Raw genomic sequence first — 27,681 nt, 5'->3', positions numbered from 1 at the left:
TGCACCATCCAATTCACACACACACATTTAAGTCTCATGACTCCACAACTCCTGAACCATTTATGTAGAAAACACAAAGAAACTAGGACCACCCCATCCCTCATTCCCAGTCCTCCTGGTTAAGCACCATTTCTTGCTGTAATTCAAATGAAACACACATACTACTATATTTGGATGGACCGAACCTATTTAATCTCCAATACAGGATAGAGAAAAGTGGGGGCAGGGGTGGCACGGTTTTCCACATAGAAATTGGGGTGGGAGGCTGAGAAAAGGAAGAAGGATGTAATCTATGCCATTCAGGAATTTTACGTGGTTGCAAGAAATTGTTAAATGGGCCACAAAGTTGTTCATTAGGAGGCAAATGAACGTACAATCAGTTTTAGTATGAGAAGCCAAAGCTTTGTGGGAAATCTTGAATTTATGGGGAGGGAGGGATGGAGAAGAATGGGAAAGTGTGTCTCTGTTCATTCCCTGATCCTGTCCCCTCCCCTCATTCCTAAACTTGGGCTTGGTGACTCCATTACTGGAAGATATTTATTTAATGGTTGCTTTTACTCTACTGGGGACTTCCTTTCCCTTATGTCATTTTGTAACACATGCCAACTCTCTCCCCTCCTTTGTTTTTTCCCTGAAAAAAATATGAGTGTATAATGATTTATTGATACTGAAAAAAAAATCAAGGTGCAGACATAAGTATGTGGTGGTGCCCACTTTCGCTTTTTCTCTGCAGACCACTATGTGGAGGACAATTATAATTGAATTAGCCAGAAGAGCTGTTGCTAGGAAAATGGCCGTGGGGTGGGGGGATAGGGAACCTCCTCTCGGCAAGAAAAATATTAGTAGTAATGGCAAGAAGAACTCAGATTTGTGAAATGTAAAGTCAGGCATGCACTCATACCCTTCCTGATTCTATTGTTTCTTTCTGTGGACATGTGCTGAGCATCTATCATGAATCAAACATTGCCAAAAACAGGTTACAAAGAGAAATAAAGTCGTGTTTGTCCCCAAGAAGCTATTAATCTAATAGGGGAAAAAAGCAATGGTATTTTGTTACTATACAGTACAAAATAAAGTTATTAAATAGACATAAATCCTGGGAAAATCCCCAAAGTGAGAGAAAGCTAAATGTTCTCCTTAAGAAAAAAAGTTTTTACAGAGAGATGACATAGAAACGGAGGCTGGAGGTGAGCCTCTTGAAATCTCCCCTGGAATTTACAACAAATTGAACAACTATAACTCCACAAAGGACTCTCTGCGCAGAAGACAAGCAAGACTAAGAGGTGCACAACTGAAATCATCTAAAGGTGGGCAAATTGGGCAAACAAGGGAGGAGGGAAAGGAGAAAGTGTGGAGACAGGGTTGTGCGGGCACAGGACACATACCGGAGCTCAGAGCTCCAAGCTCGCTGCATTCCGGAGCTACTGCAGCCGCTGGAGAGGGAAGAACCCGGACTATGAGTGCTTTCCTTATAGCCCACAGTCCTGCCTGAGGGATCAGCATATACCACAGCCGAACCCCACACTCATGGCAGAGACCTCAAAGCAAAGACTGAGGGAAGAAGGGTGAAAGTGGCATTTCAAGCCCTCACTGCCAAGCAGAGGACGGAAGGCATAGGCACGGAGCCTAGCTGCCCTCTCCCCACCCTCCGAGAGCTCGCTCCACCCCCACCTTCCCAGTGCTAGAAGTGGAAGAGCAGCATTGTCAGATTAAAAAAACAGAATATTTGCAGTTCTCATAACTGTGGCCCACAGCCACAGACTCACAGCTCAACTAGTTCCGGGAAGGGGGATGGAGCCTTCGGTGCAGGACTGGCTGTACTGGTGGTCACTGCCATTGCTCAGAGTCACCTTTCACACCCCATTCCACCCCTGCCCCCACCTATCTGGATGGATCCCTGCAGGGGTAAACAGAGCCACTGAAACACACAGGCCCTGAATCTGGTGCAGTAAGAGCTTTGGAATTTCAGAAGCTATCCACATCCCCCAATGGAGGCAGTGTCCTGAGACCCAGGCATCTGGCTCACACAGGAGAAGCCCACCTTCCAGGGAATCCCCCATTGTGTGAGAAGCTGGAACAGTACAGAGAAAATATAACACTACAGCATGAGAGAGAATAAAAGTTTGCAGTCAGAGAGAAAGTAAGCATTCTACCAACACCTACTGGAAAGCAAAAGAGAGACCTCTTTCAACCAACCTGTTGCAGTACCCACTCCTATAGATGCCTAGGAAGATAAATAATAATTCATTAATTGCCATGAATAACCAAGGTAACAGGACAGCTCAGAATGAAAATGAAAACTCTCCAGAAAATGAACTTAAAGACATGGAAATATGTGACTTAAATGACAGAGAATTCATGATTGCAGTTCAGAAAATACTCAACGAGATGCAAGAAAACACAGACAGGCAGTTTAATGAATTCAAAAACACAATCAAAGAACAAAATGAACATTTTACCAAAGAGATTGAAATTTTAAAAAAGAACCAAATAGAATATCTGGAGATTAAGAACTCAATAAAAGAAATGAAGAATGAAATAGCCAGCTTAGGTAAAGAGTTGACCAGATGGAGGAAAGAATCACTGGCGTCGAAGATAGAAATATGGAAATGACACAGATCGAAGAAGAGAGAGACTTGAAAGTTAAAAGAAATGAAAGAACCCTATAAAAACTCACTGAGTCCATCAGAAAGAACAATAAACGAATAATGGGCATACCAGAAGGAGAAGAAAGGGAGAAGGGAACAGAGAGTATATTCAAACAGTCAATGAGAACTTCCCAAACTTGTGGAAAGAACTAGATCCTCGAATCGAAAAAGCAAATAGAACACCTAATTACCTCAATCCCAACAGGCCTTCTCCAAGGCACATTGTATTGAAGCTGTCAAAAATTAAGAACAAGGAAAGAATCCTCAAGGAATCCAGGGAAAAGAAGACAATAACTTACAAAGGAATGCCCATTAGGTTATCATCAGATTTTTCAGCAGAAACTCTACAAGCCAGGAGAAAGAGGACTCAAATATTCAAACTATTGAAAGAGAGAAATTATGAGCCAATAATAATATATCCAGCAAAAATATCCGTTAGATAAGAAGGAGGAATGAAGACCTTTCCAAACATACAGAAGCTGAGAGAACTTTCCAATTTTAGCATATGTGCTGCTGAAGCGAGCACGAGGGAGTTTTCTAACACATGACCTGCACTACAAGAAATACTGAAGGAGGCTATTCAACCTGAAACAAAAAACCAAAAGAATACAAAACCATGAGTAGTATTATGGACTGACAGAGAGAAACTGGAAATGGTAATCCCTACACCAAATAAGACACTATACACTTAAACATAACATACAGAGTAAAGAAGAAAAAAAAAACACTTAAAAAAAAGAGGAAAAATACAACTTGCTACTGCAGCACAGAAATCAATTCACAGTATAAATAAGGATAATTTGTGACAACAAAAACATAAAAGGGGAGAGAGTGAAGGTCTGAACCGGCATAAGGGAATAGAGAAAGTAAGCATGCTGAAGAAAATGGAATACTCTAAATATGAAACTTTCTTTTATATAAACTTAATGGTAACCACTCAAAAAAATCCAGAACTGAAATATATAACATAAAAAAAGAAGAAACAGAGGAACAAATCATAGAACACTGAAATAATAGACAGCAACAAAAAGGCAAAGAAACAATGGAGACGCAGTCCTACCAGAAAAGCAAAGATAGAATAATAGGAAATCCTCATATATCATAATCACCCTAGATGTAAATGGATTGAACTCACCAATAAAAAGTCACAGAGTAACAGACTGGATCAAAAACTAAAGCCAACCACATGCTACCTCTAAGAGAGACATCTCAGCTACAAGGACAAATACAGATTCAAAGTGAAAGGGTGGAAATTGACACTCCAAGCAAATGGTATTCAGAGAAAAGTAGGTGTACTCATGCTGATATCAGATGAAACAGACTTCAGCTTAAAAAGATAACACGAGACAAAGATGGACATTTCATAATGGTAAAGGGGACTATACAACAAGAAGACATAACAGTCATCAATATGTATGCTCCCAGTCAGAGAGCACCGAAATATAACAAGCAATTCCTAACTGAACTAAAGGGAGAAATTGACTAAAACACAATTATAGTAGAGGACCTAAGTACATCATTGACAGCTATGGCTAGATCATCCAAACAGAAAATAAATAAAGACATTTTTCTAAAAAGGACATACAGTTGGCAAACAGACATATGAAAAAGTGCTCAACGTCACTAATCATTAGAGCAATGCAAATAAAAACCACAATGAGATACCACCTCACCCCAGTCAGAATGGCTATCATCCATAAATCAACAAACAAGTCCTGGTGAGGATGTGGAGAAAAGGGAACCCTTGTGCACTGTTGGTGGGATTGCAGATTGGTGCAGCCACTATGGAAAACAGTATGAAGGTATCTCAAAAATCTGAAAATGGAACTACCTTATGATCCAGCAAGTCCACTCCTAGGTATCTATCCGGAGAAATCCAAAACTCTAATTAAAAAAAAATGTATGCACCCCTATGCTTATTGCAGCACTATATACAATAGCCAAGACATGGAAACAACCAAAATGCCCATCGGTGGATGACTGGATTAAGAAACTGTGGTACATTTATACAACGGTATATAACGGGTTAGGATTAGGGTTAGGGTTAGAAGAAGAATGAAATCTTACCATTTGCAACAATATGCATGGACCTAGAGAACATTATGTTAAGTGAAGTAAGTCAGAGAAAGACAAATACCATATGATCTCACTTATATGTGGAATCTAAAGAAAAGAATAAATGAATGAACTAATCAGAAACAGTCTCAGGGACATAGAGGAAAAACTGAGGGTTGCTAGATGGGGGGGTGGAGATAAGGGGGAAGGTGAGGGGATTAAAAAGCACAATCGGTAACCACAAGATGGCCACGGGGACAGGAAAGTCAATTTGGGGAATGTAGTCAATAATGTTGTAAAGATTTTGTAGGGTATCCGATGGACACTTGTCTCATTTTTAAAAGAAATTGAAGACACAAAGAAATGGAAAAACATTCCGTGTTCATGGATTGAAAGAATCAAGATAGTTAAAATGGCCATATTACCCAAAGCAATATACAGATTTAATGCAATCCCCATCAAAATCCCAATGGCATTTTTTAAAGAAATAGAACAAAAAATCGTCAGATTTGTATGGAACCACAAAAGACCCTGAATAGCCAAAGCAATCCTAAGAAAAAAGAACAATACTGGAGGTATCACACTCCTTGACTTCAGCTTGTACTGCAGGGCAACAGTAATCAAAACAGTATGGTTTTGGCAGAAAAACAGACACACAGAAAAATGGAGTAGAATCAAGAACCCAGAAATAAACCAACACAAATATGGACAAATAATTTTCAACACAGAAGCTGAAAACATACAATGGAGAAAAGACAGCCTCTTCAATAAATAGTGCTGGGAGAATTGGAGAGCCACATGCAAAAGAATGAAATTAGATTGCTATTTGTCACTATGTACCAAAATTAACTCAAAATCTATCAAAGACCTAAACATAACCTGAAACAATAAACTGCATAGAAGAAAACATAGGTACTAAACTTATGGACCTTGGGTTCAAAGAGCATTTTATGAATTTGACTCCAAAGGCAAGGGAAATAGAAGCTAAAATAAATGAATGGGACTGTATCAAACTTATAAGCTTCTGCACAGCAAAAGAAACATTAACAAAATAAAGAGGCAACCATCCGAATGGGAGAAGATTTTTGCAAATAATGCCTCTGATAAGGGGTTAATATCCAGAACATATAAGGAACTCGTACAACTCAACAACAACAAAATACAATCCAATTAAAAAATGGGCAGAGGACCTGAATAGACATTTCTCCAAAGAAGACATACAAATGAACAATAGACATATGAAAAAATGCTCAACATCACCAATCATGAGAGAAATGCAAATCAAAACCACAATGAAATATCACCTCATACCGGTTAGAATGGTTATCATTAACAAGACAAATAATAAGTGTTGGAAAGGCTGTGGAGAAAAAGGTACCTTCATACACTGTTGGTGGGAATGCAGATTTGTGCAGCCATTATGGAAGGCAGTGTGGAGGTTCCTCAAAAGATTAAAAATAGAGTTACCATATGACCCAGTAATCCCTCTCTTGGGTATCTACCCCCCAAATCTGAATACATTCATCTGTAAAGATATACGTGCTCCGATGTTCATTGCAGCTTTATTTATTCCAAGACATGGAAACAACGAAAAGTGTCCTTCGATAGATGATTGGATAAAGAAATTGTGGTGTATATACACAATGGATTACTATTCTGCCATAAGAAAAGATGAAACCGTACCATTTGCGATAACATGGATGGATCTCAAGATTATAATTAATGCTAACCAAAATAAGTCAGACAGCAAAAGTAGAGAACTATATGATTTCACTGATATGTGGTATATAAAACTGAAAACAACAAAAGAACAAGACAAACAAATGAAAAAACAAAAACTCATAGAAACAGATAATAGTTTAGTGGTAAGGAGGAGTCGGGTGGTAGATGAGGGTAAAGGGGATCAAATATATGGTGATTGCAAGAGAACTGACTGTGGGTGGTGAACACACAATGTGATCTATAGATGATGTATTACAGAATTGTACACCTGAAATCTATGTAACTTTGCTAACAACTGTCACCACTCCCCCCCCAAAAAAGAGTAGTTGAACAATCCGTAAAAAACAATTGTATTTAATGACAAGTGCCTGTAACTGAGATTTAGGTTTGCCAATGAAAGTTAAAAGTTGATTGTTATATAAAATTACTTAATAAGGAGCTATGCTTTTATAGAAAAATAATATGAATGGATAATGTGTTATATTCTTGCTTTTTTCCCATTAAACCAGAACTGTTTATATTGCCCTTAGAAAAACAATATAGTGGTGCCACCTGGTGTTTACTACCCAAAGTGCTTGATTTAACCTTGAAATTTCAAATACAAGGTGACCTTGACTAGCTCAAGAAACCTCCTTATTAATGCTTTACCTTAAAGTAGCAAATTGATATATGGTCTCAGAATATCATATAAAGAGAAGACACTTAAAATTCTGACTGAAATAAACCCAGTACTACCCAGAATAATCTACCACCAAAGAGAGTTTGCATATAATGCTGAATTTCTATTATATAATAAATAATAATTTATTATTCTGTTATTATTTCTCTTTTTTTGTTTTTTAAAGAAAAGCAGGGATTCTTCTGCACAGAACTTTCCTGTATCAATTGTTTGATTACACTGCACCCTTGTCCCCAAGTATTTCAGCCAACAAATACTATTCATTTCTTAAAAATTTGTCCTGTAGAATTTCCCACATTCTGGTATTGCTTAAGTTATTCCACTATTTCTTGTATTTCCTATTTCTTAAACTAGTAGTAAGTTCTAGATTAGATGATATCTTGATCTGATTTCAGTTCAATATTTTTGGTGAAGACTACTTATAGGTGATGCTGTCTACTTCCCATTCATCAAATCCCGAGGCATACCTGTCTGGTTGTCCCATTTTAGTAATCTGAGGATCGATTGGTGGGTTCATGCAATATCAGTGAGATCCCTGCGTCGTGAAGTTCCCCAATAACTTCTCATGGAGAGTTTGGAAATCCATTGATGATCATTGTCTCCATCCATTATTTCATGAAGTTTGCAAAATGGTGATTTTATCAATTCTATTATCCCTTCTACATTTTTCAGTTAGTTTGAAATAAAGTCCATACAGGGAAGAAAGGACAAATACATGATTTCTCACTTTTAAAAAATATTTGGAATAAGTTAGTGTCCATCCTAGGAAGCTCCAAGGGTGACAAATGATGTTTTCTGTGTTTTATTATGAATTCACAGATTTTTGTGTATTTCAACTGATAGCAGGCATTTTTCTTTGTGATGCTCAAATTGTCCGACCTTTGACCAATGTGTATATTTTTAACATAAGTACTTCAATAGGTAGCAAAGTTGTTAAGGAAACAGGCACACTCCTGCACTCTCAGGACAAACTGTTATCACTTTCAAGGAGGGCAATTTGGCAGTACATATCAAAAGCCTTAAAAATATTTATGCCCTTTGATTTATACTATAGTATCACACTCAAGGAAATCTTTTCTATGAAAATAATAAGAGATGTGGACAATAATTGTACAAAGATATTGATTCTAGTGAATAATTAGAAAGAGATGTCAATAGGCTTTGATACATTTGTATGTTGGAATATTATATCTCCCATATTAAAAATCCAGTTTTTGAAGAATTTTTATTACCAGGAGGCCTTTTAAAAATGACAGGAACAGATAAAGAAGTTCATCCTGTTCCCTGTCCCTCTAACCTCCAGCACCAGTTGTGCCTTAAAAGAAAGGAAAAGTAAAAGATTTGAATTTAAACCAAATTTCTGAGGATAAAATTTTCTTTAAAAACTCTTTTCAGAATATAATTGATTAAAATAAAAACAAATCATTTGTATTATTACTAATAGTTAGAACTAATAAATGAATTCATCAAAGATGCAGGATACAAAATCAATTACACAAAAATCTGTTGCGTTTCTATATACTAATAAGAACTACCAGAAAGAAATTAAGAAAACTATCCCATTTACAATTGCTTAAAAAAGAATAAAGTACCTAGGAATAAATTTAACCGAGGAGGTGAAAGACTTGTACACAGAAAACTATAAGATGTTAATGAAAGAAATTGAAGAAGACACAAATAAATGAAAAGATATCCCATGCTCAGGGATTGAAATAATTAATATTGTTAAAATGTCCATACTGCCCAAAGCAATGTTTAGATTCAATGCAATCTCTACCAAAATAACAATGGCATTTTTCACAGAACTAGAACAAACAATCCTAAAATTTGTATGGAACCACAAAAGACTCCAAGTAGTCAAAATTATCTTGAAAATGAAGAACAAAGCTGGAGGCATCAAACTCCCTGATTTCAAACTATGTTACAAAGCTATAGTAATCAAAATAGTATGATGGAGTGAAAAGAGACACATTGATCAATGGAACAGAATAGAGAGCCCAGAAATAAATCCACACATACATGGCCAGTTAATTTATGATAAAGGAGCCAAGAACATACAATGGGGAAAGGACAGTCTTTTCAATAAATGGTGCTGGGAAAACTGGACAGATATATGCAAAAGAATGAAACAGGAGAATTAACTTACAAATTAAAAATCAACTCAAAATGGATTAAAGACTTGAATGTCTGAAACTCTTAGAAGAAAACATAGGTGGTATTTGGATGCTAGTGCACTTTTATTAGATATTTATACAGGCATGCATTTGCCACATGTATAAAGCAGAGCCAAGTTTCATTATTTGAGGCCTCACTAATTCAGATTTATGATAATTCACATAAAGATAGTCTAAAGTGCACTTTTGCTTAGCAGATGAAAAATAAGGACCAAATGGGCAGGTTGAAGAGAGTAATCCTCTAAAGCAGTTTGGAAGATCAATATGTACACAATGAGACACTAATTATAAATCCTTCTTGTTTATCCTTAAAAACAAGAAGACTGAGAATTTCTAGAAAGCAATACTTTTGTTATTCTATTTCGAATTGTACATTTTTCTTAATCTGTACATTTTTTAAAAGTGAAAAAAATAATATATACTTTTAAAGAAATCATTTGTATAAATTCAGAATATAAATTTTCCTGTGATTTCTTTGAATTGGTGGCCGAGCACTGTACAGTGGAGATGACAGTGGTATGAAATGCAAAACCATGACAATTTTAAGAGAGTAAAGGGAGGAAAATCATGAATGTAGAGCAGGAATGCCCTGAAAGGAAAGTGGCAGGAGATAAGAGGTTGGAGGCCCAGAGGAAATAAATAACATAGTATTCTCCAGTTGGGGCCGAGGGCAAGAAGACACAGGCCTGTGCATCCCTGCTTTGTCCAGCCATTCCATGGCAGCTGAAGTTGTGTCAGGGTCTGTCTGCTGACACCTGGGGCCCCACAAGTCTTGACACAGCAATGCCAAAAGGAACCACTTAGGCAGATGGCACTGTTTGGATCTTAAGTCTCCTTTAACCAAGTGTTCAATTTTTCAAATATTAAAGCCAAAAAAGAGTAAGCTCATTAAGGACTTCCTGACAAATTATATTTTTAAAATAAAAAAATTAAGTTTGAAAGGTTTACTTTAATATACTAGACCAAGAACAGAGAGATTTGTATGGTTCTGCAAGCTGACAACATTTTCACATGCATTTATCTTCATGCTCATGACTATTGTGAGGGGTGTGTGTCCATAAATATACACATATTCTTATGCAGTTAATCAATTTCTTGGATCTTGATATTTCAGAGAAAGAACTGGTACTCACATAGTGGGTTGTATTTAGACTAACATATTTTTCAAGACAGTTTCCATCCCCTAAGACCCTTCTTCCCCACAATTTAATACACTACATTAATACTGCTGATAAAATTTGCTATTTGTTAATTTTTCTGCTTCTAATCAGAGACCAAGTTAGTCTAGCCCCAAGTTAACTTGGGGCTCTTTACATCTGTCTACAAACAGCCCATTTGAGTATAGAAGGCTTTGAGATCAATCACCAACCTGGTAATGTTCCAACTCTTCTGCTGTTTTCATTCTTTTTAAATTTTGTTAGCTGCATTCGTATTTTTTCCTCTCCCTCTCCTTCCCTCTTCCCCCCACGCCCTCTCTTTTTTCTATCCTTGGCTGGAGATAGCTGACATATCTGTTCAGATCAATGTCTATACAAAGAGAGCACTTTCTCAACCAAAAGAACCCCCTTGAATTATTCAAAGTCGCTCCCTTTCTGAGGTTTCCCATCCTTTTTTCCCCCCAGATAGTATAAGCTGGAATGGGGCATTTGGCAATGGCACACCCAGACTCAATCATTCAGTCAGGAAGGAGGAGGGTCAGGCTTCTACAGAAGCAGTTCTTTTTCTGGATGATGAGAAAACAGGTAATGCCGTGTTTGAAGGTATATAAATAATTCTTACGTTAGTATGAATATTAGGGTCCCTAACACAAAACACAGTCAAATTCCCTATGATTGGCAGAAGTGCTGATAAACAAGATGTAGAACTGAGGAGAAACTCAGGCCGTCGGGGCAGCCGCCGGCTGTCTGGACCGAGGCTGTGCAAGGACCACTTTAGCAGGTGCCTATACTGGGCCTGGGAGAATCTGTCACCCGTGGATTATAAAGAATGTTCTAAGAGGCTTCTTTCTTTGTTTTTCTTTGTGCTTGGGGTAACCCCTCACTCACCTCCTCCCAAATCTTTAAGCTTATGGCTTTAAAGTAAAGGAAACCAAGAGAGAAATTTGCCGAGTGTAGACAGAGCAGAGAAGAACAGCCTGACAAAGTGACTGCAGCCCAAGGAATCTGACATATGAAATCAGAACAGCAGCAAGATCCCAAGGCAGCCAGTTGGGAAAGGCAGTCCTGTGTTACAGGACATCTGGGTGTCCGTATCCATGTAGCCATATGGCTTCCCCAAGCCAGAGCATAATCTCAGAGGGAGGAGCTTGGGGGGAAACGTGAGTCATCCAGGCTCGACACTGTCTGCCCACCCCGCCAGATAACAGGTAAGCCAGGCAGAAAGCCAATAGTAAGCCAGGCTGCTCTGTAAGCTGATGCGGTCCCACAAGCGGGAGCCATCTGCAGAGTGGTAGCCTTGCTCAGATGGAGGCTGCTGGGAAGGGCGCCTGGACACTCCCCCTCCAAAGGGCCCCCATTGGCCCTTGGCCTCAGCTGCTCTGAAGACACAGAGGTTTTTAGAAGAGACCACCAGAGCTTTCTATGAACCAGAGTGCCCTCCAAAGCCATGCGGGGTAAGGACTAACTGGCTGGGTTCTTACCTCCTTGGGTAGAATGGTCACTCCAGCATGGCCATAGACAGGAGAGCCCCCTTCAAAACCACAGTCACACTCCCAGCCACAGTCTGGGCATGGTCTTTGGAACCCAGACTCCTCCTTACAGGTTACAGTTAAGCATACCACTGCCCTGAGTCAGGAGAATGCCAGTCAACAGAATGAGATGACAAAGCCACATTAACACTGGGAAGGAAGTCATAGTGGTATCTTTGAGACGGCAGCATCCCTAATCTCAAACATGTATCAGCTTTGTCACTGTTGTCTTTTCATGGACAGAGAAAACTCGTTGGGGTTCACAAAGGGTGTCATCCTGCTGCCTCCACCATCAATGCTCCACCTAGACACAGAGTCCTACCTTTTAAGGAGGCAAAGCAATATGTTCCTCTTGGGCCATGTCATATGGATGCATTTATTTGTACACAAAACAGTCTGGGGACTGTTGTGGGGGAGGACATACACTCCAGCTTCCCAGAAGGACAGGAGTTAGTACACTCCTGGGCCAGGGTGGCTTCCCCTGGCCCAGCTGGGTTGCTCCTGCCTGGTGTGGAGCAGGCTGGCAGATATGGGGTGGGGTTGTGTTAGAGGCTGATAGAAGGCTCCTTCTCCAGTAGCATTTTCCCCAGCCCAAAAGCATGGTGGTGGCTGTGGTCATCCCTTTACACTCTCCAAAATGTCACCATTACCTCTTCTAGTCTCTTAGTTCTCAATAGTTAACACTGCTATGTGCCAGGCACTGTGCAAGGCACTTGACATATTGTATGTCTTTTAAATCCCCCAATAACACTGTGAGGTTGGTATCATTGTAACAACCATTTTATGGCTAAAAAAGTGGACATTCAGCGAGATGGAGTGACTTGCCTATAAGAAGGCTATAAGAAGTTACAGAAGTAGGATTTGAAGTAACATCTCCCCGTTATCAAACTGTATATACTTTCTAGGCTTTCTTTCCTGTAACCCTCCTAAATTTAGCAGATGAAAGGAAAGAAAGGGTCACAGGGCACTCTCTTATCTCTGCCTACCCCTCATTGCCATGCCCTGCCCAACACTGCTGTCAGCATTCAGAAAGTCCAGGCATCTGCTGAGATATTGCTCTGTCTCTGTCCCTCTTTACCTGGGAAGGTCTCAGTCCTACAACCACAATTCTGCCAACAACCACTGAGCCTCAGGAGAGATCACAGTCCTGGCTAACACCTCAACTGCAGTGATGGGAGACCCTGAGCACACAAACACAGCTAACTCACATCCGGACTCCTGACCCATGGAAACCATGAGATAATAAATGCATGTTATTTTAAGACAGGAAGCGTGTGGTAATTTGTTATGAAGCAACAGAAAACAAATACATGTTTCAACTATTGAGGCAATTCTAATTGATCAGAGATAGAAGCACTACGTTGGAAGTGATTCTAAGGCTGGGCCTAGCCTCTTTGGGAGAGAAAGACATAGAGAGATTTGTGGTTGATTGGCAATGTCTGCATGGGCATATGGGAATGGGGAGTGGTGGCATGCGCCTCCTGCTGCCGTTCAAGGTCCCTTTTTGTATCTAAGGAAAAAAGGGTAACTTACTTATTTTTTTTTTTTTATGACAGTATGACCCCAAGGGACAGCAATGTTTGGGTTTCCAAGTCAGAGGGTCAGAGAAAGAGGACAGGAAAAGTAACCAGAGATTTCAGCAATTGCAAAACAGTGTCTAAGACTACCCTTACAGGCTGGTGTTTGCAGTGAGAAGCTTTTCCCTTGTCTTCACTCTTTTTTCTTTCCCACTGCCTCTAATTCTCTGCCTTCAAGCAGAGGATCAGGTGTCTCATGAGTTGCAACAATCAACCCAAAACAATGTCACTTGATCCAGCTGCTATTTCTGACTCATACCAACTCCAATCCAGCAGGGCTCTAGACCATCCTGGAGGAATGTCAGAATCCTCGCCTTTCTCTGTTGCCAAAGAGGTCAGAGCTAGTCTGCTTAATTTCAAGCTTGGTTTAAACATTTATTAACATATCATTGTTTCATATTAAAACCATACAGAAATTGAATCGTAGTACCCAGATGTTAGTCTCATAATTTAAGTAAAACCTCTGTAATAAAATAGTCCTTTCCCCCCAAGTTCATGTTTTTAGAGCGTAGGACACTCCCCATCATAGGCAATACCACAGATCACACATGGTCCTAAATCTGTGGAACTACAACTGTTTTCCTATAGACACAGAATAAGGTGTCACAAAACTGGAACTTGAACTCAAGGTAGGCACAACTGAAAGAAGTAGATGAATAAGAAGGTGGAGGCTCTGAGAAAAATTCTAATGGATTCTTCAGTTATATTAAAGTATTTTGTTGAGTGCAATTCCTGGTATGTGGGGTGTCATTTGTAATCCAACCAGCCCAACATGGCCTCCTAAGATCATAGACTATGACTGTGTTTGTTACTTATGTTCCTCAACCACTCATTCATCTTAATTTAAATGTCTTCACCAGGGTCTTTTAACACTTAAGAAGGACTCACCAACATATAAGTAGGCTTAAATAACACCGAGTGATGGGCCTCAAATGAGAACACCACCCAGTATCTCAACTAGGGCTTAGTGGCCCACAGTAGTCACATTTTGCATCAGAGCATAGCCTTGGTTATTACAGTATTTAAACTTTAAGGAATTTACTGCCAGTGTTTAAAGTTGAGAGAATTCACTTAGAAATTAGCATACGTTTGTTGTTGCTTTTCTTGAAAAGTTGGGAAATGTGGCAACCTGTTGGATCCCTATTTCTCATTAAAACAATCTGATGACATTGAATATTTGGTGCTTCCTGTGGCAGGACAAGGCTTTCCCATCTACCAGTCTCTCCCACTCCTTATTACCTCCCCAGATGGAGGCCAAATGTCAGTTATAATTTATCACCATGCTTTCACTGTTGTTTTTCTCATGACAGAGATAAGAAGAAGATGAGCTTCATTACTGCTGTGAAAACAGTCCTTTCACTCATTTACTGCAATTTGAGTCTTATCCCCTCAAACTGAATTTGCTGACATCTGAGGTAAACAAACCTTTCCAGCAACAGACACACACAATATGTTACTTCTTGGTGAGTCGTAGCATATGCTTGGAGTGCTTTTTTTTCTATCAGATTGCTTCCACACTAATATCTCTCTTTGGTTAGAGTTCCTGTCCATTCAAGGGGAGTCTCCTAGTGCATCTGATAATTTAAGATGCATGTGGTTGGGTCCTTTAAAAGGAATGTGACCACTGACCTCAGAGCTTCACCAGTTCTAGCTACATAACTGGTTGGTGTGAGATCCACACATTGCACTTTCCCCCATAATAAATGAAAGTTCCAGTTCACACAACTCTTTGACTAGTGTAAATATTTATTTGTATTTCCCATCTAAATGAAGAATAAAGAAGAGGAGCCCTCTCTTGCTTGCTACTTGAAACAAGGTGTATTTAATTATCTCTAATTAGGAGAAAACTATAGGAAGGAGATAGGAAGAGAGAGGGGAGTGGATGAAAATGAAGAAAAGATCATTGGAAGAGAGAGCACCGGACAGTGAGGGGGTGGCTTGTAGTGGATTTGCAGGAGGGGCAGAAAGGAGTGTGTGGGGCAGGTATGAAAAGGAGGGCAGAGAAGGGGAATGGGCCACATCCAGGACACTCACGGTTTAGCTGCCTCCTCCGGATCCTGTCTCTCCATGGCCTGTTTCTGATCCAGTGTAATCGCGAAGGTAACACCATGGTTCCAAAGTGGGTCTAAGACCTTCCCATGGCAGGTGAACAAAGGCTCCCAGCGATACAGGAAGTCAAGGCCAATGTATAAACATTAAAAAGAAAACAAAACCTTCTTCTCCTTTTTTATATCCAGGGCTTCCATTGACTTCTTTTATCTTGTAACTTTCCTTTCCTTTCCTTCCCTGAGCTCCCAACCTGCCCGAAAGCAGCTGCAGGCTGGGCAGCCTCCTGTGCCATGTTTTATGCATGAAGATGATGGGGCGGTAATTTATCCTGTGTCTGCCCCACGTCACAGGAGCTGCCCGCACAATGGCTGGGGGAGGGCAGGTGTATCCGCACCAAAGAATGGCCTGAAATGGGAACCTGCTCTGCAGGCAGGATTGAAGATGGGAGTTCTGCTGCCAGGAACATGGGGCAGGGCTAGTGGGGCCCAAATCAGGGCAGCAGCTCTCACATTCTAGGGAGCATGATTTATGTACTGCTGTGTCCCTAGCACTGAGGATAGTGCCTGGGACAGGGTAGGCTAACAATACATGTCTGTGAAATGAATGAAAGGTTCAGTGCTAACCACATGGGTCCTTTACATATTCACCTGCTCAGTTCACTGTCTTCAAATATGCTTATTTCAACCTTCTCACCCATTCCATTGCCCACACTTTTCTCTCCACCCACCCGTTCATGCTTCACAATCTCATTTGTGAAGTTTACCTGAACCAACACAGATGCATCTGTGCCTCTCACACTCATCTGGCCCGTGCCTGGATGGTCCTATTTTATTAGAGCTTTTGTTTGTTTTAACGTGCACATCTAAATAGTGAGTAAGCTTCTTGGCGGCAGAAACTGTGTATTCCTCTCCCCAAGCTTTCATGTAAAGTGGTTTGCATGGGCAATTGGTGGCCTCAAGGAGTAACTGAGCAGCTTTAGCCTTTCTCCCCATACCTCCATCAGCCTCTCCTCAAAACACCCCCAATACATTTACAGTCTAACAAAATACATGGTATTGGCTATAAAAACACAGCCTCAATACATGACCCTTAGGTGCTGCACCTTCCCAAGCAGATGGCTGTTTTGAAGCCCCTTATGTAGACACTCTAGAGCTGCACCTGGGAGTGGAAGCTCTGTCTATTGATCGCTTACTTTATCCCAAGCTCTTTACGCAGTGTCAGATCGCTCCAGACACCAAAGAGTTATTGATCAGGCCTTAGGAATCATCTTGACATAAGGTTGGAGCTGGAAAAAGTGACATTCAAGTTACCAAATTTAGCCCAAAATAATCCATACGCTTACTGCAGGCAGAAGCTCTGTCATCTATCATTTGTATCTCTCATGGTGCCACAAGCACCGGGTGGGGGCGGGGTGTGTGGGTGGGTAGACTGCAAGGGTGAGCGACCATGCTCCCTTCTGTCACCTGCTTTCACTACTCAGCTCTTGAAAGGCTGTGCCTGCAATGAACTTGAACATGGAGAATGTGATACAAAATGAAATAGTTCTTTTTGCAATCAGCATAAGATCTTCTTTCTTCCGCATTAAGCCACATATTTCCTCAAGCCCCAGCTGCATGAGTCACTGCTCTTCTGATACACATAATTCACAGAAGCTAAGGAGAGAGAAAAGTTAGGGCTGGTGGGGTAGAAAGCACAGTCAGGTCTGAAATGAGCAGCAGTTGAAAAGTTTACATTTCCTCTACTCCTGTGAATTTAAATACAAATCTTGCCAGTTTTCTCATTATAATCAGAGGATATATATATCAGAGGATTCTGTCTATGGTGGATGCACCACCATCTTCTCTTCTTATTCTTTTTGGTAAGATTGGAGGCGCTCAGACCCCTGGCTCATACCTCTGGTTCTCTTTTCTGACTCTTCGAGCTGTATCTTTTCTTCCATTAAGTACACACTCCTAAATGCCTGGAATAAATTATCTGTGTGTGTTATTCTCCCAAGGAGCATTTTCACCTAGTTAAGTGTAGAATATCAATTTTTACTCTTCTTTGGGCCCATGTTGCTATAAAATTTTCATAAGTCACAGAATTTCATGGCAAAACAGAGATTATGTTAGCAACAATGTGTTAAAAAGAATATGGGGGAAAAAGCATAATTATATGATCTTTTCTTTCAACTCATTTTCAATATATGGAAGCTAGATGTTCAATTTAGGAGAAAGAATACCAGCAAGTCTGTTTCTATTTTAAAACCATCCTGGGGAGAAATAGACCTTCAATTACTCCGAGGAGAATGGAAACTGCTGAGCCTAGGCATACTGTGCTACTTTTAAAGAAAAGAAAGGTATTAAAGAAAATTTCGTATTATTTTAAATATAAGCTATCAAGCACCAGGGGGAAAATGACAGCACAGCGCCTGATTGATTTCTCTCCTGCCACAAACATACACAAAAAGGATTGAGGCCTCAGTTATTTCTTGGAAACTGGAATGGGATTGGGAGCCAGGTTGTAGTTGTCTATTTGTCCACCTGTCTATCTATCTACTCACATTGGTTGAATACTTAGAAAGAGATAGGTTTTGTATGCTTTAAGTAGATATATGATTTTATTTCATTTTTCCCATGTTCTTATTAATAAGTAGTTATTAGTAATCCCATTTTACAGATAAAAAAGTGAAGGCTAAAGATAGTTACTCTGAATAGTAATTATCTAATACATACAGAATTTAACATATATTAACCATTGTCATGATAATCCTATGCCCATTTTGCAGCTGGTGAAACTGAGGAACAGTGAAGTTCAGTAATTTGCCAAGGCCACACACCCAGCAAATGAATGATTGAATTCATATAACCCGTCTCTATGTTTAACCGCAACTATATTAACTCTTCAAATTAAATAATTAAAAAACACTGCAGTGTAACAATATACTGTGCTGTACATATTCAGTGCTTCTTAAGTTTAGCAATACTCTTCCATTTTTGAAATATGTACCATGTAGCCTTGGCAAAAACAATTACTGAATAATAAAGAATTAGAACATTCAACAACTATTAGAGAATTATCTTAGACAGCATCACATGGAAAACTCTCATTTTAGAGAAAATGAATCTGAGGCTCAGGGGGTTAAGGGGCACATCCAAGTTTGCACAGCAGGTGGTAGACTAGGGCCAAGTTTTAACCCTCTCCATCCCTAAACCTCAGTACAGTGTTCCTTTCATTGCTTGTTGCTCAGGTCTGATTTCACAGGAGTTTCTAGGTCAAGAACATTTTTGAAGAAGGTTTTGTGGAAGAGAGACAGAGAATTTTGAGTTGGACTATGAAAAAGAAGCAATGAGGCTAGAGAGAGAGAGAGAAAGGATGGTGCCTATATTTTACCTGCTCTCTTCTCATTAGGCACAGTCCATCACTACATTCTCTCTCTTTGCCTCCTCCCTCTCAAATCAGCTTCTGCACAGCATTTCCTGTCTCAGTGAGTACCACCTTCTACCCAGTGGCTCCAGCCAGAGACATAGCTATCCTCCGTGCCCTCGCAACTAGCAATCAGCCACCAGCTTGTTCAGTGGATTCTACCCCTAGGTACCTCTCATATCTTCTTTCTAGCTATCCTTACAGTCATAGTCTTGGCCCCAACTACCATCACTTGTCACCTGAACTGCCACAAAGTCTAATCTGGTCTTCTGAATGCTCAGTTGAACTCCTGGACTGTGGGCAGCATATGGCTCTGGAATTAAACATGAGGATTGAATCCTGACTGTATCCTTTCAAGCTGCGTGAGCCTGGATAATTTACTAAACCACTTGAGAGTTTCGTGTCCTTGACCTTGGATGAGAACAATTATAGTTCCTATACCATAGGGTTGATGTAAGGATCTGATGACTCATCCGTGTGTGAATGGCTTGGTGCATAGCCAGCACTTAATAATTATTAGCTATTAATCTGCTTATACACTCCTCTTTCTCTTTGTGGAGTGGTTTTCTTTGCTTCCCTGGGCTTATGTTCAAGCCTGGCCACCCCACAATGGCAACCTCACTCCTAACTCCACACCACCCCTATCCAGGCCAACAGCGAGACTGAATATTATTCTCAGTCTCCAAGCCAAAGTCTCAGGAGAAAGTTTCCTTGGCTGGGTTGTGTCCATGGAGGGAGAGGAACTCAGCTGTGGAGGGTGAAATTGCGTGTGGTGAGGTTGAGGGTGGAAGTGATGGTGGTAGTTCTCAAAGAAAGAAAGGGTGGCTAACCCTCCCAAAGCAATGAGCCCAGCAACCCTGCATTTTTATTTGTCTGTGTGGTAAGTCTTTGAGAAGCACTGTGATGCCCTTGCCAGCACCTTGAGTCCTTTTTACCATATCTGTGAGCTCCTTTCCCCAACTCCTCTGGCTTTTGCTCCTAACCTGCCCTCCATCTACTGAGTCACTGTGCTCACAAGTGTGGAGTTAGAGGGCCTGGGGTTTATATCCTCACATCCTTTAGGTGGCTGGGAGCCGGGGACTACCAACCACCCGTGAAGGTGTTTGAGAGCTCTCACCACCCTGGCCCTAAGTGGGGACACACCAGAGCTCCCTGGATCAGGCCAAGGGGGACTTTGCCTGAGATGGTACTTGGCCTGGACTCTTCCCTTCTCTGTTCAACTTCCCCCCTTCCTGGCTGCCCCAAGAGCATTTCCTTAATAAACCACTTACACATAAGTTCCTTTCTCAGGGTCTGTTTCTGGAGCTCAATTTAAAACAATCCCATGAATCAAAAAAATGAGTCTGAACTCATTCGTAAGCCATTAGTGAATGTAAATGATGTCCTTGTGAAAGGGATTCTTTCCGTCCTCTGAGAGTTGATTTGTTCCTCACCCGGCATTCTTCAGTGGGTCCCACCCAGTGAGAGAAGCTGTTGGGGAGCCCAGTGGCTCTGCCCTCAGAAAATGATCTTCTTTCAAAGAAAATAGATCAAAGAAAATAAGGAGGGCAGCCACTCTTATTAAAAGAAGAATGTCGGTGTGGTATGTGACTTGATCTTTGTTCCTCCCTCCCCCACCAGCTTGGAGGGCAGTTTTAACTTTCAGAAAAATAGCTAGCCAAGTCTAGCTGCCTGTCTGAACACTAAACACGGAAGGCCAGTAGATGGAAGCAGGATACAAGATGGCATCTCTGGGACAAACTGACACATTAGCTGATTCTCATGTAGTAGTACTCACTCTTATTGCAGGGGTTGCTTCTGCTGATGATAAGGACAAACACGTTGAATGGATTTCAATGAAAAATGTTCTCCCATGGAGGGATCACACAAGGCTTCAGACTTGATGCCAGCCAAGGAGCGCCTTTGGGCTAATGGGGTCACTCCTTGGAACTGAGCCAGTCTCAATGACAGGAGATTAGACAGTTACTGTTGTGGTGGATTTTGAGTGTCTCTAGTTCCTAACTTCACTTCAAAATATTCTGGCCACCCCAGCTTGACACTGATGACTCAAATTCTATCACACAAATGCATCTCTTTGAGCTGAAAACATGTCTATTATTAAAATGTAAACCTTTCAAGAGCAATAACACATTTCCCTCTTGCATTAACCAGGACTTGCAAGTGACAGAGTTGCAAGTGACAGAAACTTAACTCAAAATGGCATAAGCATAAAGCAGGATTTAATTGGGTCGGTAATTATGATAGACTGACTTCAAGCACAGCTAGATAAGGTGCCAAAATAATGTTATCAGAAATCTGTTTTCCATTTGCCAGTTTTGCTTTTCTCTGTGTTGGATTCATTCTAGATGGCCTCCAGCACCTCCCCAGTCTCTTAGCAACTCCAAAGGGAAGGAGTGCCTCTGGGCTTCCTCCCAGCCCAAATCCCAGGACTGCTTCTCATTGGCTCAAATTGAGTCATGTGATCTCCATGAACCAATCACTGTGACTCTGACTGATGAGGCCTAGACACATGCCAAGGGCTGCAGTGGGGAAGAAGGTTGGTGCAGCAAATAAAATTTCAAGTGCTTTTACCAACAGAAGAGAGAATGGGCAACAGGAAAGCAAACCAACCCCTGTTCACCACACTGACTATCTGTTTTATGTCTCCATGGTGATAGCAGGGAGCAGCTCTCTACAAGATGAGGCAGAGCAGAGATTGTAAAAATAAATCCAGAGTGAGGGCACCATATTGGGAAGCCTGGTGGGGGTGGGGCACTGCATTAGAGCTTGAGGAGCCAGGGGCTCTGAGATTTTAATTGCACACTCTCTATCAGAGGCTGAGAACATTTCAAGACTGTGTGAAAAGTAGCAGTAGAATTCCAGGTAGCTTGACAAGTGCTGTGCAGGAGGCCGGCATTGCAGCTCACAATTTATACCAATAGGCTTCTCCTGACTCGTAAGCTTGGACTTCAGCCTTGTTTAACAAGAAGGAAATAATCTATTAAGATTTCTATATAATAGTCAAAGGATCCTTTGTCCTCTATACAGAGCAGGTAGTGGATGTAGAGTGGAAAGGGGAGGAGAACAGTTGCTTAGAAATTTCCCCAATTCCTCCGAAACTGAGGCTGTGTGCTGGGAAGCATTCTACCCCCACAAGAGCTGCTCTGCTAGCCTGTCTCCAGAAAAGCTTTTAGCATTACAGAGGACAGGTTTTACGGGCACACAGAGAACACTCTACACACTGTTTCCAATCCTTGCAAAGGTCCAGGGGCCACTGGAGATCATTTAAACCACTTCCCTCAACCCCTAGGTCATGCCCAGGCACTGGGCATAGGAGACAAACTTAACCACTGAGAGATGCCACTGGTCTCGAGTCCCTCTAACAGAGGGGTTAGGACCAAGGCCACATGCAGTTCAAGTTTCTGGATCCAAATGGATGGTGTGACCTTGGGCAAGTTGGTTAATGAGCTCTCTGAACCTTGGTTTCCTCATTGGTAAGATTGGGATAATGAAACCTTCCTCGTGTCTTAAAAGAAGCAATGTGTGGTATATATTTAGGAGAGCGCCTGACACATAATAGAGTTACATAAATGTTAACTATTGTTACTAACAAGTATTAATATAAAATGTCACTGTGTTAGGTCGTGTGACCACAGAAGGAAACAGGAGCTGTTGCTCCTCTCACCTGATCTATCCCAATGGGGACCCAGAATCTTATCTCAATGGTGAGTCAGATCCCCCTAAAGGAGCCATCTCATCTACCATCACTCACAGGTACTTCAAATCACGAGTCTATACAAACCAGCACAGGAGTTGATATTGATTGTATTCACACTCTGGAATGAGAGCCGTGTGCTTGGAACATTACAATGACTTGGAACATTATTTACAATAAACTATAAATGATACCATGAGTTGCTGACATGAATCGTTCATTTATTTCCAATATAAGTTGATGAAAATCCTAAGCTGATAAGGAGTGTGGTGATAAGAATGGACCCTGTTCTGTTCTGATTTTGGTTTTTATTGTTCTCTGGCCCCAATTCCTACCTCCTCTATGTCCAGAGTTAGTCTACAGTGGCCTAAGTTCAGATAAACGCTAAAACTCCCTAATTACTCATTAAAGAAAATTATTCATTTTGGTACAGCACTATCTGTTCAGGGCTATATATTTGCAATTATATTCCTAAGGAGTTCTTGCTTTCCCTAATGAGCTTTGCAAACTATTATCCCAGGATGAATTTTTATCCTGGGAAGGGTTTTTTTTCCTTTGTTTGCCCAGTTTTGTAGCCCAGTTCTTTCTCCTTAATCTGAACACTCTTTTTCTTCCAGTTGCCTCTTTTCTGCCCTGAGTCACTGATGGGAGATGAAAATGAATTTTGGTATTTTGTCCTCTTGATGGGAGGAGTCCATTCCAGATGGCACTTAAGTTCAAAATGGTTCTCTTTTGGGGCAGGAACCTGACATTATTGAACAGTAACCTATCTGGCTTTATAAACACTTTGTAAAAAGTGAGAGAAAAAAATCACTGTTATCAGTGATAACGTAACAATAATAATTATTAGGCATGTACCATATTCAGAATTCACTGTAAGTTTCATTTACTGCACCTGAGCTCGAGGGCACGTCAGCTGGTGGGGTGAGGGCAGCTGGAACTCAATGTTGCAATAGTCATAAGTTCTCTTGTCACTGTGCCCCAGATGTCTAGTTGAACTTCATGCTTAATAATGTCTGTCTACACAGAGGGCATTGGCATGTGTTGTTCCTGGGCTGTGAAGCCATTGATGTTTTATTTTTATTCCAGAGAAATATTGGCCTGAGCCTCCTGGAAACATTGTTTCATTGCCTGCCCTTGTAAGAATTTGCTTGACCTATTTTGTGGAGGCAAATTAATCCTGGTCCTGGAGTTTTTTCATGCAAAATGATTAGATGAAAATTTCTACTGCTGAATAGGTCCCATTTGCCTGAGTTGATTACAGCTACTGAAATGACCAGCTCTAAATGCCATTTTAATGGAAACAAGGTTTTCATAGGTCCAGACTGGCTAGGCCCATGCCTCAAAAAGGAAAGGTCCTCTTCTTTGTTTCTATAGCTGGATGATTGGGCAGGGCACCATTCTGTGAATATCAGGTTATTACTAACACATGAGGTTCTCTCATCAGGACCACATCCTTCAACTGTGAGATTTGTGGCTACACAAAGCAGCATAATCCTCCCATGTTGTTTTTTTAATTATGTAAACAGGAATATAAAGCTGCCCAACTTCTCATCCTCCCATAGACGGGCTGAGGAGGACACTGAAGATCGAATTCTTAGAAGATGACATTTCAAAGTTTCTCCAGGGCCCATCAGCTCCTAATCATTGTCTTTCAATCTAGTTGTGGAGGGCACAGCTCACTGGCCCATGTGTGAATCGAACCGGCAACCCTGTTGTTCAGAGCTCATGCTTGAAACAACTGAGCCATTCGGCCGCCCCCAGAATCTAGTTTTTGTGAACTGCAGGGGATGTCCCTTAGAGGGAGATGTCACAGTCTTGAAGCTCTTTCTCATTCCCAGTTGGCCCAAAGTTTCACAATTTGAAAAGAACAGTGGGAGTAGAGGTGGTGGTGATGATGTGAAAGTGACATTGCTTTGACCAATAAAGAGAAGTTTGAACTCCACTGTCGCCAACTTAGGAAAATATCCCTTGTGTGGGTTTGATTCAACTGTTCTTTGCACATGTATCTGAAGGAGGATTAGTCTCTAAGATTATGCTAGGAATGCCCAAGCCTGCCTGGGCAGTGGGGGCCTGGAAGCGAAGCCACGGGGCCCCTTTCTCTCAGCCAGTGGTCTGAAGTCTTGCAGTAGTAAAGATTGGGCCTGACTGCCTCTGAAGACCATGAGAAATGTTTGTTTTAATGGAAAAATGTTAATTTATTATATGATTGCAAAATTGTATATGTTTACTGCTAAATTTGTGATGCTGGAAGAGCATGAACCATCAACAAAAAAAATGTATCCTACCCAGTAATACCCATTGCTATCATTGTAAGGCATATTCTTTCATTTTTCATGAATAGATATGATTTTTTTAAAAGTGGAATCATGGTAAAACACTTTTTTATAATCTGCTTTTTTCTTTTTCCCTCAGTTCAATTTTTCCCCGGTTTTACTGAGGCATAATTGACATACAGCACTAGATAAGTTTAAGGTGTACAGCATAATGATTTTTTGTACGTATAAATGAAATGATTACTATGATAAGTTTAGTTAACATCCAGCAGCGCATATATACACAAGAAAAGAAAAAAAATGTTTTTTTCTTGTGATGTGAACTTTCGGAATTGATTCTCTTAATCACTTTAGTATATACCGTACAGCATTATTAACTGTTGTACATTACACCCCAGTACCTATTCATCATATAATAGAGAGTTTGTACCTTTTAACCACCTTCCTCCAACACCACCATCTACCACCACCAACCACCCAAACCTACCTCTGGTAACCACAAATCTGATCTCTTTTTCTGAGTTTTGTGTTTGTTTTGTTTTGTTTTTCCTTGAGGAGGTATTAGAGTAAACATTTTGGACTGGAGGAAATGTACTGCCTGGGAATAAGCATGTCCTGAGGTCAGTGTCTGTGGACGGAAAGGGGTTCTCTAATTAGTGGGTGAATGATGCCAGGACGAGATGGAAAGAGTTTTTTATTTTCTTTCTTCTCCTACAGAGAGGACTGCGTTGGAAAGCAGGAAGACCGATTAACAATTGTGTGGACTTCAAGGGCCTTCTTGGAAAGGATTTAATGCCTTAGATGTTTTTCCGCCAAAATATGGGACAGCCACGTTCAGCAGAAAACTTAGTTTAAACCTCCTGCCGCATAGTTTCCTGAATTATCCCAATGCTTCAGGGAAGTGCACAGAGAAGCCAGGAAGACCTGAGGGCCTGCTTCCAAGGAACCACTGGGGGCCCAAATGAAGCCCCTCTCTTCCTAGATACAGCAGAGGCGGCAGATTCTGGCATTGGGGGAGAGTAGCTGCTTGGGTCACTGTGGACTCTTCACTGAATGAACAACGTCCAGAACCCAAGGGGCCAAAAGGAATGGCCCTGGGGTGATATGGCCCTCTTCCGCCACCTACCCACAACATCGGCTCATTGCAGTTCCCAAATGTGCCTAGACTACCTATGAAGTAGACCAGTTCAGAAAAGAACCAATCCAGGAATACCAAAACTACTCAAGGAGCATTTTCTGCATTCATACTACAGTTTTCTGGCTCTTGGTTTTTCCGGAGTTGGGATCCTGAAATGCCAGATGAACAACTGGTCTTCCCCGGCACCCTCTGCAGTGGCTTTACAGTAGGATTGGGCAGACTGCAAGGCACCTCCCCATTAACGGCTTTCCCATCACGCCCTTGAGTGGCTTTGAACGAGTTTCAGGGCATTCAGCTTTTTTTGCCTTTTTTGGAATTGCAGATGCCTGAGGGGAAACCAGCCCCTAATGCCAGGATTGCCTCAAAGGGTTTTCTTTCTCTCCTGATCTTGATAGCAGTGGAGGTGGTAGAAAATGGCTAGACTATGGGAATATTTTGACGGTGGAGGTGACAGGATTTGGGGCTGTAGTGGATATTAGAGCAAGTTGTATGAAGGATGATGTCATAGCTTTTGGGTTAAGTCACGGAAATGTGATATGAGATATCAGAGAGGGCAAAAGGGCATGTGATGTGGAGGTATACACAGGTAGAAAAGAACCATGTCAGATGAGTAGAAGGGGATTGAGGACATGTAGGGTCAATGGATTGGAGGTCTTGGTAATATCAAAGAACTATTGGAGCAAGGATATCAGAAGGAAATAACTGGAAAGGTAGCATGAGAATAAACATAGGCTTGGTAATGAGAAAAGAAATCCATTAAAAAAAATCTTTTATTTGCTCATATATGAGCAAATATATAACATACATTCTATTGATATACATTACATTTATTTTAGTTATAATTGAATAATTTACTATATAATATAAATCAAAAAATATTATTCTTGTATTCCCAGCATTTCTGTTACACATAATGTGTGAGATGAACCAGAATAATCAAATGTCATTGGTGTTAACTTTAAGAAAATAGCCAAAATTTCTATTATGAAGTGTGAATTTAGAGATTTAAAGAGATAAATTCCACTGTTGGATTCTTGTATCTTCAGAATTAAAGAGGTGGTATACATAAACAGAAAATCAATTTTGATGTTCAAATTAGTGAAGTGTGTGTGTGTGTGTGTGTGTGAACATCAACACGTAAAATAGAAACATCAACATGTAAAACAGAAACAATCATTTTTTCTTAAGGATAAATTTTTGTGTATGTGTCTTCGTCATGTGACTATCATCAAAAACTACAGACATTAGCAGAAACATGAATAGTTGCCTATTCTAACCATTGAAATAATGTTTTTAAATGTTCAGAAGAGAATTTCCTAGAATTTTCAAGATCTTTATTGTTGGTTTTTCTACTGATTTTGAAAGATCTTTGTCGATTAAACTCATTTTATTAATAGTGTTCATATTTTTTGTTAATCAAAGATCTCTCTATGTTAGAATTTATAACCTGCATTAAATAACAGATTTTGTCACTGAATCAAATTAATTCCAGTCCCAGTGAAATTTTACCTTTTAGGCAGACTCTTAGTGTTTTGGTAAATATATAAATTCAACAAAGCTTTTTGAAAAGCTGAAAGC

The 27,681-nt window shown here is 40.5% G+C and overlaps 1 protein-coding gene across 2 annotated transcripts in view; it reads right to left on the bottom strand.

The window, feature by feature from the left end:
- The window catches only part of RIPOR2 (RHO family interacting cell polarization regulator 2), a 192,079-nt gene extending 176,322 nt beyond the window's left edge, over window positions 1-15,757 (bottom strand). The window contains exon 1 of one of the 2 annotated variants that reach the window (XM_033092499.1): window positions 15,576-15,757. In XM_033092499.1, coding sequence (XP_032948390.1) covers window positions 15,576-15,651 — 76 coding nt within the window. In that variant the 5' untranslated portion in view covers window positions 15,652-15,757. Of the gene's footprint in view, window positions 1-11,916; window positions 12,013-15,575 lie in introns of those variants that run through there. The other variant, XM_033092501.1, reaches the window with a different exon arrangement.
- Between the last annotated feature and the right edge of the window lie 11,924 nt (window positions 15,758-27,681).

Source organism: Rhinolophus ferrumequinum, chromosome 22 (assembly GCF_004115265.2).
Source record: "Rhinolophus ferrumequinum isolate MPI-CBG mRhiFer1 chromosome 22, mRhiFer1_v1.p, whole genome shotgun sequence".
Lineage (NCBI taxonomy): Eukaryota > Metazoa > Chordata > Mammalia > Chiroptera > Rhinolophidae > Rhinolophus > Rhinolophus ferrumequinum.
This window is presented reverse-complemented; position numbering and strand designations above follow the sequence as displayed.